The following is a 20,968-nucleotide window of genomic DNA, read 5'->3' as shown; positions in this document are numbered from 1 at the left end:
GTCCTACATATCTACCTGTTCCTTCTTCAGACTCCCAGTCATATCCAAGGGAATATAGTCCACTTCGCACTTCCATTATTAAGCTGTTTGCCACACCAATGGCCACTGCTAAGCATATCACTATAGAGACACGGGGACAGAGCAACTGCATCCATGGAGACACAGTCAATGGCAGCTTTCAATTTAGTACCACAAGTTTAGGCTGCGAGTTAAGTCTTTTCTCATCTCTACCATCATATCGTACCATACAGACTTTATTTGTTTATTGCATTAATATCCCACTCTTCCTCCAAGGAGCTCAGGGTGGCATACATGGTTCTTTCCACACCTCATTTTATGCAAACAGCACTGTGAAGAAGGTTAGGCCAAGAATGTATGACTGGCTCAAGGTCACCCAGTGAGAACCTGGGTTTCCCCAGTCCAAGTCCAACACTCCAACCACTACATTACACCATCTCTCTAACAAAGAGGTGAATCACTACTGCCCTATGCTGTTTGTTAATGGGCCCCAACCCTGCCCCCCCCCCCCGGCAAAAGTCAGGTTCAAGGCAAAGCATGCAGCTTAAACCAGTTATACCTCATAAGTAACCACGTCTACCTTGAACATCATGGATTATTTTCAGAATAGCACAAGCATTTTGGCTAGAGACAGTTAGCCATCTGGGATACACCGTGCAAAGATCTCTAATTACAGTGTGTGGTGGCCAGTGGCAGAGGCAAGGCCCAGCATCTTGGTCTGTACTGAGAAACGTGACTTACAGGAGAAAGCATTTTACAGGCCGAAGCAGACCGACTCATTTAAAGTGCATTTCATGGAAGAAATTAATGTCTCCCTGTTGTAATTTGGCTACAGACTAGGTGATAAAAGGGCAGCTGCCAGATGAATGTTTCTGGCAGGGAAGATATTACTTGTAGGACTCCAAAATGTAGGACTTGGGTAGCAATGCCCCTCAGGTCATTTTCCATAAAAAGAGGGTATGAACGTACTGATGAAGTGATGTTTTGTATTCCCCTCAAACCTTTCCTAATAGGATTAGCAGGCTGCAACCAGGATATTTGCATTGTAGCGTTAACACTACCAATTAAGACACAGCAGCTCTCATCAGCAATAAATTGCTCAGACTAAGAAAGCACAGTGGATCTGGGAGCTTTATAGCAGGCAATGGCATGTGATCAGGTCTCTGAATCCAGGAGGATTCTGGTCTGTGGTTGGTAGCATCCCAACGTGAACTGCCTGCAGCCCTTTTCTAACCTCCAGGCTTGGAGGCACAAGGAGTAGGAAACTGGTGCCTGCATAGCAGGCTCCTGGGTTCTGGGCACCCTCACAAATTACACTTGAAACTCAAGGTTTGTGATATGGCTTTGGAGGAAAAAAGAAAAAACAATTCGGAAACTCCTCTTCCAAGCTCATGCAAGCCCTTGGGCACACATAAAGTAGCTCTTTGGATCATGGCCAATCTCTCTGGGGAAAGGAGATGCCCAGCTTCCAACAGAACCAAGTTTGAGCACAGGCTTTGTTTTCAGTCTGATTTTTGTAGATTTTCTAAAAAAGAGAAAAAGAAAAAAAGTGTATTTGCTCTTAAATTATTACTGGTGTGGGATAGAAAAGCTGAAAACTGAAGTAAATTCTCAGTGGGGTACTGCACTGGCTTCCCATGCAAAAAACATGGTTTTTGAAGTGTTGACACTTTTATGTACTCAAAAGCTCCCTTGCGCTATTCTTCTTACAGGCTTTTATATGGTTCCCTTCAAGCCCCATGAAAGGTAAGAATTCTAACTTTAAAGTGGAAAGAGCATAAACAAAAATACTCCAGCCTCATTTTTTTAAATGTCTTCCTGCAACATGTCCAGCATATGTGATGGAGTAGAAGGGAGACTGTCATGGGCACTTCTGATTAGTAAAATATAAGTCGTTACAGTTCTGTTCAGGTAATGCTACACTAAACACAACTATGGCTTTTCAAACTGCACAATGAAGTGGAATCCAATTGGACTGTGGATTTTTCTTATGCTAGAAGCTTTGGTTGTTCTTGGTTTAGAAGTGGTGTGTTCAGAGGGCCCAGGATCTTTAGAAATAAGAATCTGGATGCAGACACAGAGTTTAACATTATCGTTTCTTCCTTGCATACAGCCACAAGGAAACTACTGTTCTTCCTTTTAGAATCTCCGTTGTCCTTTCAGTCAAATATATGTCCTGGGATTAATTAGCCTATGAAATACTGGCCTGGACCCAGGAATGGTTCTGCTAGAAACACTGAAGGAAGATTATCCCAACACAGTAATGCTATACATGTCTACTCAGAAGTAAATCACATTGTGTGCAATTCTTCTTGTCCCTTTCAAAGATTATTTCTCTCTTACACAACTGTTCTGTTCTCATTCCTTGAGAAAGCACTTCTTTACACAAAATATAGGACTTGCGAAATTTACTGCCACTTGATATAGTGATGGCCACTAGCTAAGAAGGCTTTAAAGGGGGATTAGACTAACGGAGGAGAAAGTATCTATTAACAGCTAGTAGCCTTCATAGCTAAAAAGAGCCTCCAAGTTCAGCAGCAGTAAAGCTCTTAGTATGAACTGCTGTGGGGCAAAAGTGGGGCAGGGCTTCAGATAGTAACAAAAACAGCCCATGATACCAGCAGAGTGTATATTTATGTTAATAAGTTATTCTGCTGAAGAGGAAAGGAAGAATGGGTCACACACTTCACAGCGAAATCTTAAGTCTAGTTAAGAAAGCAAAAAGCTTTTGAAGACTGAAGATTCCAAGTTGAAGATTCCAAGACACACAGACCCAATTCACCTTGGGCTCATGCATTCCCCCCCTGCCCAACTTGCACCATGGTCCATGACATCCAGAAGTTTGCCACTGTATTTAGTTGGCTAATTATGGTTTGTGCTGACCCTCTAAAAATGGAAACAAGGAAACCGATTTGCTATGACTCAGTAAGTCAGGGAGAGCTCATGTAACACCAAGCCATGGTCTGGCATTGCAAATAAACTGGCCCAAGGAGGGTGGCAGCAAAGCATAAACCAAGACCCCCCGCTGAGCCCCACACCCAGTAGGTTTGGGCTTCCCCAGGCTATGGGGTTTTCATTTGTGTAATCTCCCAGGCAGGCTTTGCTCCCCTCTGCGGCAAGGGACACTCAAGTTCACAAGGCCCCATTCAGACCAACAAGCACATCGTTTCCACCTACCACCCATCCCCTGTAACCAAGCCACATGCAGAGGAGCAGTTTGGAGGCCCAACTTCAACATACCTGCGCATGTCCGGCAGTTCGAGTGGCAGCCCTCACATTGCACTGGCTCCTTGATCAAGTACATGCCTGGTCTGCATCCAGTGACACAGCTGTTGTCTACAAGGCTGTCAAGGAAAGCAGTGGAGAACATTGGCAGCAAAGCCTAGCAACATGCCCACTCACGCAGGGCTATGCATCTTCACAGCCAAGACAAAATTTAAAAGGTTCTGTGCGAGACACAACCGGAGCCCTTCCTAGCCACGGAAACTAAGTGTGTCCACATGGTTTCGTCCTGTTCCAAGATTCCAAATGGCTCCAAGCTTTTTGGAAAGGGCAATGCTAGAACTGGAGAAGAGGAAGGGCTGAATCTTAGACAGCCAAAAAGGGTCAGGAAAAGCAGTAGTCATAAAGAGGGGGAGCATGCTATTTAGGCCACTGACACCCCACCCACCACCCAGTACCTAGTTATTATTAGAAGCCTCTCTCTGCTGCATCTTGCCTCCTTGTCTTCATCAGACACTCTCTGTTGGTCTTCAGTGTTCCTTCCCTAACCATGTAGACTAGAAATGCAATTCTATCTTCTCCTTTTTAAAGCTCACATGAGTCAACGTTCAGTGTCAGGGAGGAAAAGATGCAACTGCCCCTTCCTCTTTGCCTGGAAAAATATCAAACCACCGTGTGAGTGCAGAAAGCATGTTACACGGTGGATGGGTAACACTGCCTCTCACACCCTGAACTTAAAAAAAACTAATAAAGAAAATGGTGTCCGGAGCACTACAGAGTGCCCAAAATGTCAAATCTAGCTTGTTTGAAAACTCTAAATTTGGCCCTTTTGGCACTCTGTAGCCACTACGGAGCATCAAAAAGGCCAAATTTAGCTTGGAAACAAGCTAAATTTAACCGTTGTAGTGTTCTGTAGCGCTATGGAGCAGTTTGCTACCAAAATTTGAAAGTCCCCCCGCGCCCCCCGATACGAATTGTCTGAAAGGATAAACTGCATCCAGCAATCTAAAGCACTGGACCAACTGGTATGTCAGGTCCATGCATGGTATGCACCGCAACCAAGTTGATTTACAACTTTTCTCCTCCGTATATGACAAGCTGCACCTTCCAAAATTCACTCTTCTGTGTAACTATTAAGGTTTAGCCTAACCTCTCACATGCAATTGTTGTGAAGATAAAATCTGGAGGCTTTATCCTCCCCTGGGGTGGGAGCAAGGAAAGATCACATACACTGCCCTGAGTTCTTTGGAGGAAAGGGTGGATATATGTGAATTAATTAAATATAACGTGTACCAAAATGACGGTTCTCTCATCCAAAAATCATGTTAGAGGTGCAGTTTCTTCCTTTAAGGCTTATTCTCTGCTCCTCTCTGTACCCTCCTGTTCATAAATAAAGTGCTGAATTATGGCCAAGCTACACAGATCCCAGTATCTTTTCCTTTTCCTAAAAGCAGCCATTGGGGAAGGGAGACCTCTCCCCTCCCCACCAATTCCCTGATGCAACATTACCCCTGTCTCCACAGCAAGTAGGAAAAGAAAAAGACATCAGGGAGCCATACACAGATCTTCCACGTCATGTCTCGTTTGTCCCTAAAGACCCGCCACAGATGGACCGTTCTAAGGCTGAGTAACAGAGCAATCTTACGGGACGGGGTGCTTAGGACCCTGGGGGTCCATGCAGCCTCCCTCAATGTGCCCCCAGAATGTCCCGTTTTGGCTCACACTGCCTGCAGGACAGTGACAGTGGTAGAGCTTTCTGCCATCAGGCTGGGGAACCTTTGGGAGTGGGACATGTTGCCAGCGGACCTTGGTCCCTCTCTATGGCAAAGTGATATTTCCACCACATCCTTTGGCCCTTCAGCCACCCTCCCAGAGAGCATAAGATTGCTCCTTTAATTACTGAGCTGCTTTGCTACTACTGTGTATTTTGCCTGTTGAGAATACATGTTCTTTTCTCCAGGAACCGTCTCTTACTGGCAAACATACAACTTCTATCCCATTAAGGCTCTGGTCTCTGGACATCTCTCTACCTGCTACTGCAATATCTCTTCTGCCCAAATCAACCTATCCAACCCAAAGCAATAATGATTTAAAAAAGGGGGGGGGGGCATGTAGGAAAAAATAAATGCCTGCTGTCTGTTCTGAAGAGTTTTGCTTGATGGTATCTTTAGGGGCAGCTAAAACAAACAAAGCACTGTAACATAAATTAATCTTCTTTCGGGGGACGAAAGGAACTTCTGCCAATTTTTTTAAAAATTAAACTTCCAGACTTAGAGAAAATGGGCAGTTTTTTGTTAAAATAGATAGGCAGTCAGGCCTGAACCCCCAAAGATTTGCATCATGAAGAGCCCTCAGAAGCTCTGGCAATTAAAAAAGAAGAAGGGGAAAGGGAAAGGGGAGAATCACAGAACCAACATCTCTAAAAGTGAAGGCTGTGCCCTCCCACCCAACACAGGTTCCTAGCCTTTGATTCCCATGAAGCCTCTTCATATATTCTCCATTCCTTACTCACAAAAGAGGTCATCCTGCTGTGGGTATGATTGGTGCCCCAAATGTAGGAAAAGTTCTGTTGAACAACCTTTAAACCTCACAAGGCTATCTAACCTAGCACACTACGAAATTTCATCCAGCCATTCATTAACTGAGCTAATAGCATCTAGCTAAGGACAAGTTATCTTGTGGCAAAGCCACCGAGTATTGATTAACAAACACTACAGAATTGTTCATGCATTCAAGCATGTAGAAATGGACACAAGGAGGGGTTGGAAGTGAAATCATGACTGCTAGGTCCACCCTGCAATCTTCATAAATTCACCCAAACTTGCAAACAGACTCTGGTCATTGGTTTGAGTAATGTATGAAGTAATGACTGGCTAGTGGAGATAATCTCATCCCCCACCCCACCCCACCCATGTTCCTTTTTACATAGATGAATGTGATGGAGAATTTCTGAGGCTCCTAGGGCAGTTATTCCCTCTCACTCTAGGAGCACATGCTCTTTGGCAGTGGCTGAAGGCCATGCTACATGTTCAGTTGCTTACACTTTAAAAAAAAGTGTGCTTCTGGCCACCCACTGCAACTCACATCATCCCTCACCAGTTCCTTTTTAATCATGAAATTTTCTTTTATTTCGAAATAAAATTAACAAAATAAAGGCAACAAAAAGGCCATGTTGTTGTTGTTGTTCAGTCGTTCAGTCGTGTCCGACTCTTCGTGACCCCATGGACCATAGCACGCCAGGCCTTCCTGTCCTGCGCTCTTTCCCGGAGCGTGCTCAAGTTCATATTCATTGCATCCGTGATGCTATCTAGCCATCTCATCCTCTGCCGTCCCCTTCTCCTTTTGCCTTCAGTCTTTCCCAGCCAGCATCAGGGTCTTTTCCAGGGAGTTTTCTCTTCGCATTAGGTGGCCAAAATATTGGAGCTTCAGCTTCATTATCTGTCCTTCCAATGAGCACTCAGGGTTGATTTCCTTTAGGATGGACTGATTTGACCTCCTTGCAGTCCAGGGGACTCGTAAGAGTCTTCTCCAGCACCACAGTTCGAAAGCATCAATTCTTCGGCGCTCAGCCATCCTTATAGTCCAGCTCTCACAGCCATACATTACTACTGGGAAAACCATAGCTTTGATTAGGCGGACCTTTGTCGGCAAGGTGATGTCTCTGCTTCTTACTATGCTGTCTAGGTTTGCCATAGCTTTCCTCCCAGGGAGCAAGCGTCTTTTAATTTCATGGCTACAGTCACCATCTGCAGTGATCTTGGAGCCCAAGAAAGTAAAATCTGTCACTGCTTCCATTTCTTCCCCTTCTATATGCCAGGAAGTGATAGGGCCAGATGACATGATCTTAGTTTTTTTAATGTTGAGTTTCAAACCAGCTTTTGCACTCTCCTCTTTCACCCTCAACAAGAGGCTCTTGAGATCCTCTTCGCTTTCTGCCATTAGGGTGGTATCGTCTGCATATCGGAGGTTGTTGATAATTCTCCCGGCAATCTTAATTCCGACCTCTGATTCATCCAACCCGGCATTTCTCATGATGTACTCTGCATATAAGTTAAATAAGCAGGGCGACAATATACAGCCTTGTCGTACTCCTTTCCCAATTTTGAACCAATCGGTTGTTCCATCTCTGGTTCTTACTGTTGCTTCTTGACCCTCGTACAGGTTTCTCAGGAGACAGGTAAGGTGGTCTGGTACTCCCATCACTTTAAGAATTTGCCACAGTTTGTTGTGATCCACACAATCAAAGGCTTTAGCATAGTCAATGAAGCAGAAATAGACGTTTTTCTGGAATTCTCTTGCTTTCTCCATGATGCAGCGAATGTTGGCGATTTGATCTCTAGTTCCTCTGCCTCTTCTAAACCCAGCTTGTACTTCCGGTAGTTCTCGGTTCGCATACTGCTGAAGCCTAGCTTGTAGGATTTTGAGCATCACCTTGCTGGCATGTGAAATGAGTGCAATTGTGCGGTAGTTGGCGTTGCCCTTCTTTGGAATTGGAATGTAAACTGACCTTTTCCAGTCTTGTGGCCACTGTTGAGTGTTCCAGATTTGTTGGCATATTGAATGCAGCACTTTAACAGCATCATCTTTTAGGATTTTAAATAGCTCGGCTGGAATATTGTCATCTCCGCTAGCTTTGTTGTTACTAATGCTTCCTAAGGCCCACTTGACTTCACTCTCTAGGATGTCCGGCTCAAGTTCAGTGACCGCACTATCATGGCTATCAGGGACATTCAGATCTTTCCTGTATAGTTCTTCTGTGTATTCTTGCCACCTCTTCTTAATCTCATCTGCTTCTGTTAGGTCCCTGCCTTCTTTGTCCTTTATCATGCCCGTCTTTGCACAAAACGTTCCCTTGAGATCTCCAATTTTCTTGAAGAGATCTCTAGTCTTTCCCATTCTGTTGTTTTCCTCGATTTCTTTGCATTGTTCATTTCAGAAGGCCTTCTTGTCTCTCCTTGCTATTCTCTGGAACTCTGCATTCAGTTGGGTATATCTTCCCCTTTCTCCCTTGCTTTTCGCTTTTTCGTCGGGAAAACCACTAAACCGTTCAGGTATGACCTAAATCATATCCCTGATGAATATACAGTGGAGGTGAGGAATAGATTTCAGGGATTAGACCTGATAGACAGAGTGCCTGAGGAACTATGGACGGAGGTCCGTAACATTGTTCAGGAGGCAGCAACGAAATCCGTCCCAAAGAAAAAGAAATGCAAGAAAGCCAAGTGGCTGTCTGATGAAGCTTTACAAGTAGCTCACGAAAGAAGGGAAGCGAAAAGCGAAAAAGGCCATACCTAATAATAAATCAAGATCACTAAAGAAACAAACTAATTCGCGAATCATAATTCTTAGTCTATAACCGATATGCTTATAGAACATCTACAGTAAAACAGCCTAAGTTGGAGCTCAATACCGAATGAAAGAGTAAAAATACAATTTAACCGCATATAAAAGAAGCATGTGTGACTGTGTGTTATTTTGTTTGTATGTGTGTATTAGTCAGAAAATATACAGGCAAACTACTCGGTTGGAATTTGATCAAAAGTTTGAAGAGCGTCAACATAGGAAATAAATGGAAATGATGCCGTAATATCTTTCTTAATGTTAGGATTCCTTGCTTTCTGCACTTTCTATGCTGGCTAAAGCTGATGGGAGTTGTAGTCTGGCAACATCTGGATGGCCACATGCTCCCCACCCCTGGCTTAGCTTTCATAACATCATCTGGCCATTTGAAAATAAAGTGATGCTTTCAAGGCCAGAAGGCCCCAAGCTTTTGACATTCTAATCTACATCAGGCCCATCATTAAACAGACATGGACTAAGTTCCTCAGTCCATGTACACCTGTAAGTGTGACTGGCAACTGAACCACACCATAAGCATCTTGCTTTGCCTCTGTTTCTTTCTTCTTTTTATTTATTTTTTTTATTTAGCAGAAACAGAAAAGTTGCTGGCAAAAGCTATCCTAGGTGATAAGAATGATTTGAGGGCCAAGCTTAAAAGGTTAGCAAACAATAAAAGGAAACCTCGTACAGATTGCACTTGACAACAGAAACCATTTTTACCATTCCTGGGAAGTAGATAATCTTTTGGGAACTTTGTAATTTTCTACTTTAGCCAAAGTGCTATTATTGAAACAGTCACTTCAGCCCAATTACTGCCCTATAAATGAATCACGGGAGGAAGCCTGGAGCTCCGCAGCTAAGTGACACGGCCACAAAGGTGCTTGAGGTGGCCTTGGGGTTCCTGCTGAACAAATTGTTCAGATAAAGCTTCTAGTGTTTGACATTTTTAGTTCCACTTCTTTCCTGGAGGAAAACGTATCAGCAGGACCCATCTTCCTAAATCCATTTGGAGTTGCCATGCATCATTTTCCTTCTGAAAGCAAACTAAACAGTTGGAGCTTTATTGCTGGGGAGGCAACCAAAGGGGAAATGATAAAGCAACCAATCTTGCTAAAAAGAGCCCATTTTGAGAAAAGGAGGGTAAGGGGAGACATGATAGAGGTCTACAAAATTATGCATGGTGTGGAGAATGTGGATAGGGAGACATTTTTCTCCCCCTCTCAAAATACTAGAACCCAGTGGGGTCATCCCATGAAGCTGACTGGTGGGAGATTCAGGACAGATAAAAGGAAGGACTTCTCCACACAGCGCATCGTTAAACTATGGAATTCGCTACCACAGGATGCAGTGATGGCCACCAATTTGGATGGCTTTAAAAGGGGGTTGGACAAATTCCTGGAGGAGAAGGCCATCAATGGCTACTAGTCTTGATGGCTATGTGCTACTTCCAGTACCAGAGGCGGTGAGCCTATGTACACCAGTTGCCGGGGAACGTGAGTGGGAGGGTGCTGTTGCGCTCATGCCCTGATTGGAGCTTCCTGGTCAACAGCTGGCTGGCCACTGTATGAACAGAATGCTAGACTAGATGGACCCTCAGTCTGATCCAGCATGGCTCTTCTTAAGTTCTTATATTCTTAAGGGCGGGGGGGATGTGGAGAGCCAAGGCCCAATGCTCCACCACCCCAAAAGACCTACTGACAAGTTGCATTGACAGAGGCGTTTCATTTTCTCGGCCATCTTTTGCTGCTCAAGCTGGCAAAGGAGGAGGGGCCAGGAAACACCGCTTCAGTGTTCAGATCCGGCTTAAGGGGCACCAGTTGCTGACCCTTTAAGAATGCTTGGAGAGAGGGGACCCCCGAAAGCTTATTATTTCTCTCAAAGTTTAAAAACGTGGGGTTGTCCCTTGCCTCTAGCATCCTCTCTTTATGTTGCAGCTCTCAACTCTCCCTTCCTTTTGTATCCCCGTACAGCCTAACCCTCAACTGTAAGCACCATAGAGGTGGGGACCGACGGCGATTTGTTTTGCGTGTGCCATCCCTCCAGAGCATATCATGTACAGATTCGTAGTCAACTGAAACTGGTCGTCTCATGTAGGGGCAAGTGCACATGAAGTCACAGCTCTCTGGAAAGTAGGGCCATCGAGCCTTGTCAGTAGTGAAATACCTAAACAGAATGGTGTGGCTTGAGGTTTCCACTAACAGATGAATGCATTTAATGAGTCTGGAGAGTATGTCCATGAGCAGGCACATCTGCTGCACACCCATTTCACAGGACCTGTTTCAAGCATTTAGAAGCCCCTGGCAGGGGGCGAGCACTACGACACCCTCCTCCACTGCATTCCCCATCTCCCTATGTGGGCCACTGCCTGATTTGCATCTCTGCAGGCTAGTTCAAAGATAGCCTTGCTACAGGCACCCATACGCTGCCTGATTAGACTACGTAACGTGGTGTGCACTGGGCTTCCTTTGAAGACAGCTTGGAAACTTCAATTCGTTCAAAATACAAGCAGCTAGATTACTGACTAGGACTGGCCAGTTGGAATGTACCTTGGCTCCTGTCCCCTTCTGGGTAAGTGCTAGCTTGGGGGCTGGGCATCAAAAGGATCACCTGTTCCTATAAAGATCTGTCCCATTGTTAAACTTGCCATCAGGAGGCCATTCTTCTAGTGTCCTTGCCATCATAGGCTAGGTCAGAAGAGTGGGCAACCTTTTTGCTCCCGAGGTCTGCATGCGGTGACAGGCAGTGGGTCGGGGGCCATACATGCACACAGTCTTCACCCACCACAGCTCAGCGCACAGGGATGGGGAGGTTTAAACCCCCTCTCCCTGCATGCTGAGATCAGGGAGAAATGAGCTGATCCTGGCTTTTCAAAGCTCTCTCTCCTGGGGTGGAGCAGGGAGAGGTTGTGCTTCTTCCACCTGGCCAAACAACTGTTTGGTGGGCTGGGAGGAACGCAATCTACTTGGAGACAGGATTGCTGCAGGGGCCCCCGAGTTGAGCATTCCTGGCTGAATTGGGATTACAGGGTGGGGTCATAGAATCATAGGTTGGGAGGGGCCTACAAGACCATCGAGTCCAACCCCCTGCTCAAAGCAGGAAGCCTGATTCCCAGGCGGTCTCCCATCCAAGTACTAACCAGGGCTGACCCTGCTTAGCTTCCGAGATCAGACGAGATCAGGCACATCCAGCTGGTGCAGAGCTTTATTTATTAGATTTATATACCACTGAACATATTTTTAAAATATTTAAAGCAGGGGCAAGGAACCAGATGGGGTGGAGGGCCAGATGACCTCCCCACCCAGCCCTCCACGGGACAAGTAACATCAGGGGCCAAGGCCACACCCTCTGATGTCCTGTCAAAGGGGCGAGGCCACATCCCCTGATGTCATGTGGTCCCCAGCAGGTGCATCAGAAAGATGAACTGCATGTGGGGCTTCTTCCATCAAAGAAGGCCCATGTGCAGCATAGCTGCTTTGCCTGCCCTGTGCCTTTTCTCATTGGGGAGAGGACAGGTGAAGCATATGGTCCCTGATGGGTGCGTCAGGAGGATAATCCTCCTAGCACATCTGCTGGGAACCAGCTTTGACACATGAAAGTTTTCTCCCAATAAGTTTACCTGTCCTGTGCCTTCTCCAGCTGGACTGGAGAAGGCACAGGGATTCCTCTCACCACCTCCTCACAAAGCCTTGTATCCTCCAGGCCATGGTGGAACTTGGGGAAGGGAGTGGGCAGGGCCCATGGAGGGAGTCCAGGCCTCTGTGGGACACATGGACTACTTCTGCGAGCCGAATTAGGCCCATGGACTGGAGGATGCCCTCCCTTTTGAACTGTGGTGCTGGAGAAGACTCTTACGAGTCCCCTGGACTGCAAGGAGGTCAAATCAGTCAATCCTAAAGGAAATCAACCCTGAGTGCTCATTGGAAGGACAGATACTGAAGCTGAAGCTCAAATATTTTGGCCACCTCATGCGAAGAGAAAACTCACTGGAAAAGACCCTGATGCTGGGAAAGACTGAAGGCAAAAGGAGAAGGGGACGGCAGAGGATGAGATGGCTAGATAGCATCACTGATGCAATGAATATGGACTTGAGCACACTCCGGGAGAAAGCGGAGGACAGGAAGGCCTGGCGTGCTATGGTCCATGGGGTCACAAAGAGTCGGACACGACTGAATGACTGAACAACAACAACAATAGCGCTTTATCTGATGATGATGCTTTTGAGTTTTAAAAGTTTTATCTGCAAATTTCACCTCCTGTTTTATGTCATACTTCTGTGGTTGTTAATAGTCTACTGCTTTCTGAGTGGCTTTAAAATACTTAGAATCCTAAGGCAAGATGCACATTTTAAAAGAAACAAATAAATAATAAATAAGCCTGAAGACTGGGGCAACATATCCCATCCCCCAATAGCAACGAAACCTGCCTCCCCCCATCCATCAGCCAAAGCAGGAGGAGCTGCCAGGAGCCTGCTTCCTTGCAAACTGTGCCCCCCGCTCCCCCTCACCAGAATAGCTCTCCAATAATTGTCCTGGGATTGCAGAGATGAAGGGAAGCACACTCTGGCCCTATCTATTGGCCAGGGGACTACAGACTGCTGGACAGTGTAGATTTGGAGTGTGTGAGTGTGTGTGTGTGTGTGTGTGAGAGAGAGAGAGAGAGAACCATTTATTTTAAGCTGCCTTGAAGACTGTTCAATCTAAATCTTCTAATAAATAAATAATTGCTAACTGTTAGACTTCCCCTACATCACCCCTCACAGCATACATTCCGTTGGGGGATGCTGTTTTATATACTGTAAAACCACACTGTATTTTTTTAAAGTTTGCCATTTGATTAATTAGTTAGGGATACTCTAGGAAAGTTTCTAATATCGTTTTCAATTGATCCTCAGTCAGTTCTCTTAGGCAAACACAGTTTCAAAACAAAACAGTTAAGGGAGGGATCTCCACGGTTAGATTAACGGGTCTACATATTAGATATGCCCTAATTAGAAGTGTACAGATCCAGCCCAGTTAACTGCCCTTGCAGTAAGTAAACACAGCTTGTTTGGAATCATAACCTGTACAGTACATGATGCACAGTCTGCCTTGGGCAGGTCTGAAGGAGGCATCTGAGGCTGGGCAGAAAAAATGTGTGTTTTATAAGGTTCAACGTAAACATATTTATTTGCTCTTCCCCCTCCGAAAGACGCTTGTACCTCTCCTTTCCAAATATATCTGTTGCAAGTTATTTGAATTTAAGATGCAAGGAGCAGAAGATGGAATGCTTAGGGAAGAAGTCACTAATAGGTCAAAGAGAGTTGGCGGGAGGGAGGGCTGCAGCTTGAAAATAGGCAGAATCCCCCCGACCCCACCTCCACTTGAACCAGGAGTGGCCACTGATGGGTGACTACAGGTAAGTATGACTTATAATAAATGTAGCATGTACAGAGCACTTAAGAGTACACAAAGCACTTTACATACATTATTATCTTGCTGTCACCCTCACAACAACTCTGTAAGCCATTTATCATCCCCATATTGCAGATGTGGGACTGAGGCCACGAGATTATGTCTTAATGAAAGCCAACTATTGGGTTCATGGCAGAGCCAAGACTTGACCCAGGGGCTTCCTGATCTAAAAGTGATGTTACATGAGTGATTGTATTGCACGTGTCTAGATTTTTCCTGGGGGGTCCGATTGGGACTGTGGTGTTGGGGGTGGGGAACACCATTTCCCTCCACAGTGGTCCCACTGAACACCCCACCCCCGTGGCAAAATCGTTATTAACCCTGGGAGGGCAACTTCCATTTGTGCCCATGAAAGCTTCCCTCCCAGGGCTAAGAACAGCTTAAAAATATTGAATGTTACATTAATAACAAAAGGATATAACATCTAATCACATCAAACATAACACGATAATCAAACATGGGATACACTTGATACACACAATCAACATCAATCCAAATTAATTAGGAGACACATTAGACTGATTGCAAGTGTATGTATACAGAGTTTGAGGAAAATATTTCAAAATATTTTATGGAATCCCAGATTCCATACAAATTATTGATGTATCACTCGGATCTATACTGCTTGCCCTGTTTTGTTAGCTTTTCCATGTGAGTGTGATCTTCATCAGGACTGTGGCAGGGGGAAAGGGTAACCCCCCTCATTACATACTCTGGTCCCAAAATCCTGATCTTTCCTCCTCTCAGCTGTTTAGAGGAAGAAAAAACTAGACATGTTCAATAAATACATTTACCATCACATCCCGTTTGGCCTGTAGCCACTATACTACACCAGCTCTACTATTTCTGTTCCCAGTGAACTGAATGACCAAGTACAGACACCACTCCTGAAATTTTAGAGATACCAGTACAAGAGACTGTACAGGTATGCAAGGTTTCATGCAGTGGGGCTGGGGGAAAAGGAGAAGAGAAACCCACTGTTCAGGTTAAATAGAATTTCTGTGTTCCGGGGAAGTATACCCTTGCATAACAAATAACAGGGACAAACCAATTGGAAAGGGCTATTCCTTTCATGCCCTGCTTGTGAACTCAACTGTACACACCAACATTTTGGGCCCTTTTCCTTATTAATCTGAAAATGTCAATGTTCATCACTGTAGAATAGCTACAACAATATTCTGAAAATCTGTTATTTTTCCAGCAGCAATTTACCTGAATCCATCTTTGCAGACCGTACATTTGTCCATCTCCCCAATGCATTTCTTACAGTTCTGATGACATTTGAGGCAACGTCTTTGACCTTTTGGGAGTGGGGGAAGGTAGTTGGAGTGGAAAAAAACAGAAGGCTGAAAGAACTATCGCTGATTATTGCAGTCAGAAACCTGATATAACAACAACATCATTAAAACGATGCTGAAGAAGAACAAGCTTATTTTAAAACCTCACCAACTTTAAACTAGTTTCATGCTGTCAAATCTGGGAGGTTAAATCGACATCTTGCAGAAAATCAATCTGGTTACATCATTTTTAATTCTTCACTTCAAGCCTGAAATGGGTTATCATTTCTTCAAAACTAGATTCTCATTTGTTATTGTACTACAGCTTAGAGTAGGGCTGCAATGCTGAATCAGCTGTAACTGGTAGATCATTGGGCCACAGCTACCCTTGCTAATCACTAGGGTCCCACTTTAATGGGCGAGGACAAATGCTCATTGATGGAGCTACAAATGAAGAGCACAGTTTATTTTTTGAGGCATTTTGCTTGTAGTGTGTTACTGTAAGACAGAATGAAAAAGAATGGTATTTCCTGTTTAAGACATTGTAAGCTCTCTCATCCTTCCTCGACATTTTTCAAATGCCTACACTGAGGCTTTGGCAATATGCATAACTTGAAATTAGCAGGCAGGCGATGAAATTGGCTAAACAAAACACACACACCCTTAAATTGGTTGACAGCCGTCAGTGATAAGCATTTCCCTTCCTTACCATCATCAGAGTAAAACCCAGCTGGACAGAGCATCACGCATGCATTCGTGTCTTGGTGGAGGTAGAAACCACGCCTGCAGGCCGTGCATGAGTTCTGGCTCCTGCCCAGGCATGCTTCACAGCCCCTGTAGCACCTGCGGCATTTCCGCTGCAAACTGTCTCCAAAGTACCCAGGGGGACAGGAATTCACGCACTTCCTGGAAAAGAGCCCACAACATTCCCGTTTAGTTCAGTTTTTAGAACAGAGGGATTAAAAAGCTTGGGAAAATAAAATGGTTTTCACTCGGTGCAGAAAAGACCACAATGTAGGCGCCAGATGAGCCTCTCTGATGAGAGCTTTCCACAAATGGGGTGCCACCACTGAAAAGGCCTTCTCTTTAGTAGCCACCTGCCTCACCACATTTGGCAGGGGCACCTGGAAAAGGGCCTTCGGAGGTGATCTGAGGGTGTCTGCAGAGGTATATATGGAAGGAATCTATCATTTACACATGGCTTTGCCAACACTTGACTCAGGGACAGCCCTTGTTGCTTTACGGAGAGTAGGTGAGAATGGCATTGCCCACCCAGGGTTGTGGAGCTCCTAGCTTAAAAACAACAACAGTGTTGTTAAGACAGTGAGGTGTAGTGGTTGCAGTGTTGGATTAGGACTCAGGAGACCTGGGTTCCAAGTCCCCACTCAGCCATGAAGCTCATTGGGTGATTTTAGGCCAGTCACTGACTCTCGGTCTAACCTACCTCACAGGGTTGTTGTGAGGATAACCTGGAGAAGAGGAGGATTATGTAAACCGTGTTAGGTTCCTTGCAGGAAAAAAGGCGGGATATAAATATTATATATATATATATATATATATATATATATAGAGAGAGAGAGAGAGAGAGAGAGAGAGAGAGAGCGCGCACAACCAAATGATCCTACATCAAATTAAAATACATTATAACAACCTACCCTCCGCTGAACGCCAGTGTATAGTTTTAGACCAGGAAGCCCCAGGTTCAAATCCTCACTCAGTCATGGACTTCAGTGAGTGACCTTGGATCAGTCCTGTGTTCTCTGCTTAACCTCTCTAACACGGTTTTGGGAAATGGGATAATGCCCAGGTACGCATCTCAGAGTGCCTTGGGCAGGATACAAGTGTGGACATGCACGTTTTGCATATTTCCTTCCACTTCTGTGCGGGGAAAGGCGCTGAAGCCTCACCCTCACACCAATAAAAATCTTGTTCGGTCCTTTGCTGGAACTTTCAAACACTGAGAAAGGAATGCTTCAAGGGGGAGAACAGCTCAGTGGTGGAACGTATGTATGATCTGCACGCAGAAAGTCCCAGCTTCACCCCTTCCAATTCAAAAGGCTCTCCAGCTTGCATCTCTAGAAAGACACCACCCTACCTAGGAACCTAGAGAGCTGCTGCCAGCCAAAAAGACAGCACTGGGGTAGATGGACCAAGGGTTTGACTCTACTCCCAGGCATCTGATGGCATACAATGAGGCTTGTAAATGTCTGTGTTTTATCATGTCCCAAAATTTTATTGTAACATTTGTTTTAGCTTTTTAACTGTTTTTTTAATTGTATGTTAAAGATTTTATGTTATGTATTTCGTACTGTAATTTTTGTGAAGTGAATGAATGAATGATGCAGCTTTACATGTTCATACGATGGCCACAACGTGGGACGCCTAAGAGATAATGCTTGGGCCGCAGTTAACTTTCCCCTCAGATTTGCTACGGACCGCTTCTCGTTTGCGAGCAGACGGCTAGCAGAAGGAGCAGTGTTAAATTCAGTGTTCAGACTCTCTGTGGCCTATTGTTGCATGGAAACTTCCTTGCCTGGTGTGGCTGGTCTCTCTGAAGGTTCCCTTCTTTGACTGAAGTTGGTCAGAATGCTTGGCTGAATCCCAGCCTGGAATTCCTCACCACTTCAAGACCTGCAGTGAGCTTGAGCCTTGACTTATGCAGAAGCACCCAGTGCAGGATGTGACAATCTAGCCCCAGGAATTACACACACCACCTGTTGGTATGCATGGCTCCTAATCCAATATCACTTGCACATGTACAAGCCTATTAATCACATGAACCTGATCTGGAGAGGTGTGTGCACAGACTTTTAAATCCCCCTTTCATTTCATTCCCACCCCACCTTTGTTCTCCCAGTCCTCTATAGGGTTCATCCCCTCCTCTTCTGGCCCCCCACTGGTCTTCCCTCACCTGGCCAAGCTATAAATGCTTCCAGAGGAGTTGAGATCTTTGCCTGGCCAACTGGCTGATTCTGACCTTGTCTGTGCAGTAACAGTCTCTGCTTGTCAGCCTCCCTGCCATCCTGGCTGATGACTTGCACCCTTTGACCTTGTAGCTCTGATCCTGTTACGGCTCGGGGACATCGACACCCCCCACAAAACCTTACAAACTTACAACAGGGGTGAGAGACATGGAAATCTTTCCTGCTAGAAGGATGATAAGATTGAAGGGGAGGCTGAGGACACGCCCCGCTCTTCCACCACAGCTATCCCATAAACTGCATGGCGACAGCAGCCACATTAGCTGCATAGTGTGTGTGCAGCAAGGGGAACAAGCGTCTACCCAGATAAGTAGCTCACACCTTCACCTGCCCCCCACCCCCCACTTCAAAGGACCCGTCGTTACCTAAAGGAAAGGCACTTTTCGTAAACGAATCGTAACTAAATCATAAACTGGAAAATTAAAATAAGGCTTCAGTCCTATGCATCCTTACTTGTAAGCGCTCCCCCTCCTGCAATTAATAGGATTTGTTTGATAGAAAATATGTATAGGATTGAACGAAAATTGGGAGTGTTAATATAAAACATAATGTAATTCCTGCTTCAGAAAACTAATGTGTGGGATTAACTTGATCCGCCTGCCCCAGAAATCAATTGTACCCTTTCTGTACCCCCCCCCCATTTTTTTCCTGGTACTGCCACAGATTACCTGCCAGTTTTAAGGCTTCCGAGGCTGTAATGGAAACAGTTCAGGCACTGATCAGCATTGGGACCATCACATCCTTGGTCGCCACATTCTGTATGACACGGACCTTAGAGAGACAGACAGTTCTGCTGAAAGAAGAGATATAAAACTCTTCCTAGCCCAACCCACAAAATTGTATCCACTGCTCATATTCTATCAGTGCACCATATACTGGTATGAAAATAAAACTGGAAATACTTTGCTCTGACTCTTCCTCGTCACCCCCTCAAAAAATGTGACTGAAATCATAATGAGAGACAAAACCCAGCAGGTCTGTTTGGGGGCCCGTCTACATGACCCCACTTTCAACGTTCAGTCCGTTGTAATGGCGCAGCATTGCAGCAGCAAATTAGCTTCTGCTTGTTACATGCATGATTTACCGTGAACTTCTCCATCGGAAAAATCTGCTATGCCCTGACATGTGGCCGTTAAAGCGAAGTAAACTCTGGTAGTCATGCTGTTCTTTTTTCTTTTCTTTTTTTTACCATTGTATTTAAATGTGCAGCTGCACAGCCACGTGAGGATGAGGGTGTGACATTTTGGGTTTTAGTGGCTGTTTTGTATCTTAGGGGTTCTTTTGTGTCTGTCCATTCCTCTTTGGTAAGATGTGGGTAGTCTGCTCCTTCGTTACCATGCCAACTGTTGTACACAATCACAGCAGGAGTCCTCCAGCCCCACACTCTTGCGATGATGCGATGGTTCACATGTGAGAGGTACGTGTGTACCCATCATTCCAAAATGGATCTGTCTGACACAATCACTAAGCATACCTACCCCATGCCCTCCACAAATTCAGTTAAAGGAAGGGACAGACAGCTCAGCAACTGCGGTAAACCAGCAGCAAGCTAAAGAATCTCAGCAAAACACCTCGGTGGAAATCTGCATTTTCCCTGTGAAAACCACAATTTTGCTGTGAAGTGGCGACTGCGTCGTATGTCCTGAAGATCCTTGGACTGCAGCAGTCATGGAGTAAATGGCTCATGTAGGTGGGGCCTTGGTCAGTGTACACTTGGCAGTAGGAGCTCAAAACTGGCTAGGTTCTCCAAACTGGTCTACAGCCTGGTTCTTCCTAAGGTTGTAAATCTGTGTCTGGGATGTACCACTTTAGCCTGCAGGTCAGAGGCCCCATGACTGGATGTTCCTCCATACAAAAAACATGTTCCAGATGCAGAACTAGCATGTCAGGAAGAAGGCTAGAGGCTAGGGCTCTCTGCCTGGTATGATCAGGAATATATTTAATGAAGGAGCATTTGGCCATGGGAACTCCCACCTGCAGATGGAAGTGGTACATCCCAGACTCGGGCTTACATCTTCAGGAAGAGCTGGTACATAGACTACACTGATGTATTTTGTACATCTACTAACCAGAACAATGGAGCACTTGTTTTAAGGTCTTAAAATATTGCTTGGGATCCAGCTTTCATTTGCGTCGATACACACACACTCAAGTGTAGGAGCATCCTGGCTTGGCTTTGTTACCTGCATGGAGTGGCTCTGCATACCAAGGTTCTACGCGCTACTAGCCCAACACTTGAGTCCTGCAAGTCCATTCAAGGTCTCCTGTTGTTTTTAAGCCTCCTTCTAGATATTGACTGTATGCCTCCAAAGTAATTAGTTGGCAAGCATGAGGACCAGAAACTTGCTTAAGGAAAGCCAAGATTCTCATGCCAAATTGTGTGACAGATCACAGATTTACACTAATAAGCAGGCAAACCTGTGGGTCAGGCAAATCACAGAGCTCCGACTTTTGGATGGTTTTCAGAGCAAGTTGTGTATGAATCTACATTTTTTGGGTTTCTCCAACATTTATGAGACCACCTGGAAAAAGACTCCAAACTCCACAGGAAATTACTGTGTGAATAATTTAATAACAGTGATGGAAAGAGTTTGGAAGGACAACAAAGCTGCATCTGCGACAGCTTTTAACGGGAAAAGTAGGCTCGGGCCCCATCCAAGAAAACACATTCACCTACTCC

At 45.2% G+C, this 20,968-nt stretch overlaps 1 protein-coding gene across 1 annotated transcript in view; it reads right to left on the bottom strand.

Annotated features, from left to right (window-relative positions):
- The window catches only part of PCSK6 (proprotein convertase subtilisin/kexin type 6), a 117,921-nt gene that overhangs the window by 5,555 nt on the left and 91,398 nt on the right, over positions 1–20,968 (bottom strand). The window contains exons 15-18 of the mRNA XM_084817382.1: positions 18,957–19,059; positions 16,017–16,213; positions 15,243–15,330; positions 3,259–3,362 (exon numbers count right to left, since the gene is read on the bottom strand). Of these exons, the coding sequence (XP_084673508.1) occupies positions 3,259–3,362; positions 15,243–15,330; positions 16,017–16,213; positions 18,957–19,059 (492 nt within the window). The remainder of the gene's footprint in view (positions 1–3,258; positions 3,363–15,242; positions 15,331–16,016; positions 16,214–18,956; positions 19,060–20,968) is intronic.

This window comes from Heloderma suspectum, chromosome 11, assembly GCF_057233095.1.
Source record: "Heloderma suspectum isolate Gila_16-S chromosome 11, 16-S_ref, whole genome shotgun sequence".
Taxonomy (NCBI): Eukaryota; Metazoa; Chordata; class Lepidosauria; order Squamata; family Helodermatidae; genus Heloderma; species Heloderma suspectum.
Note: the sequence above shows the minus strand (reverse complement) of the source record. Positions and strands in the feature narration are given on the sequence as shown.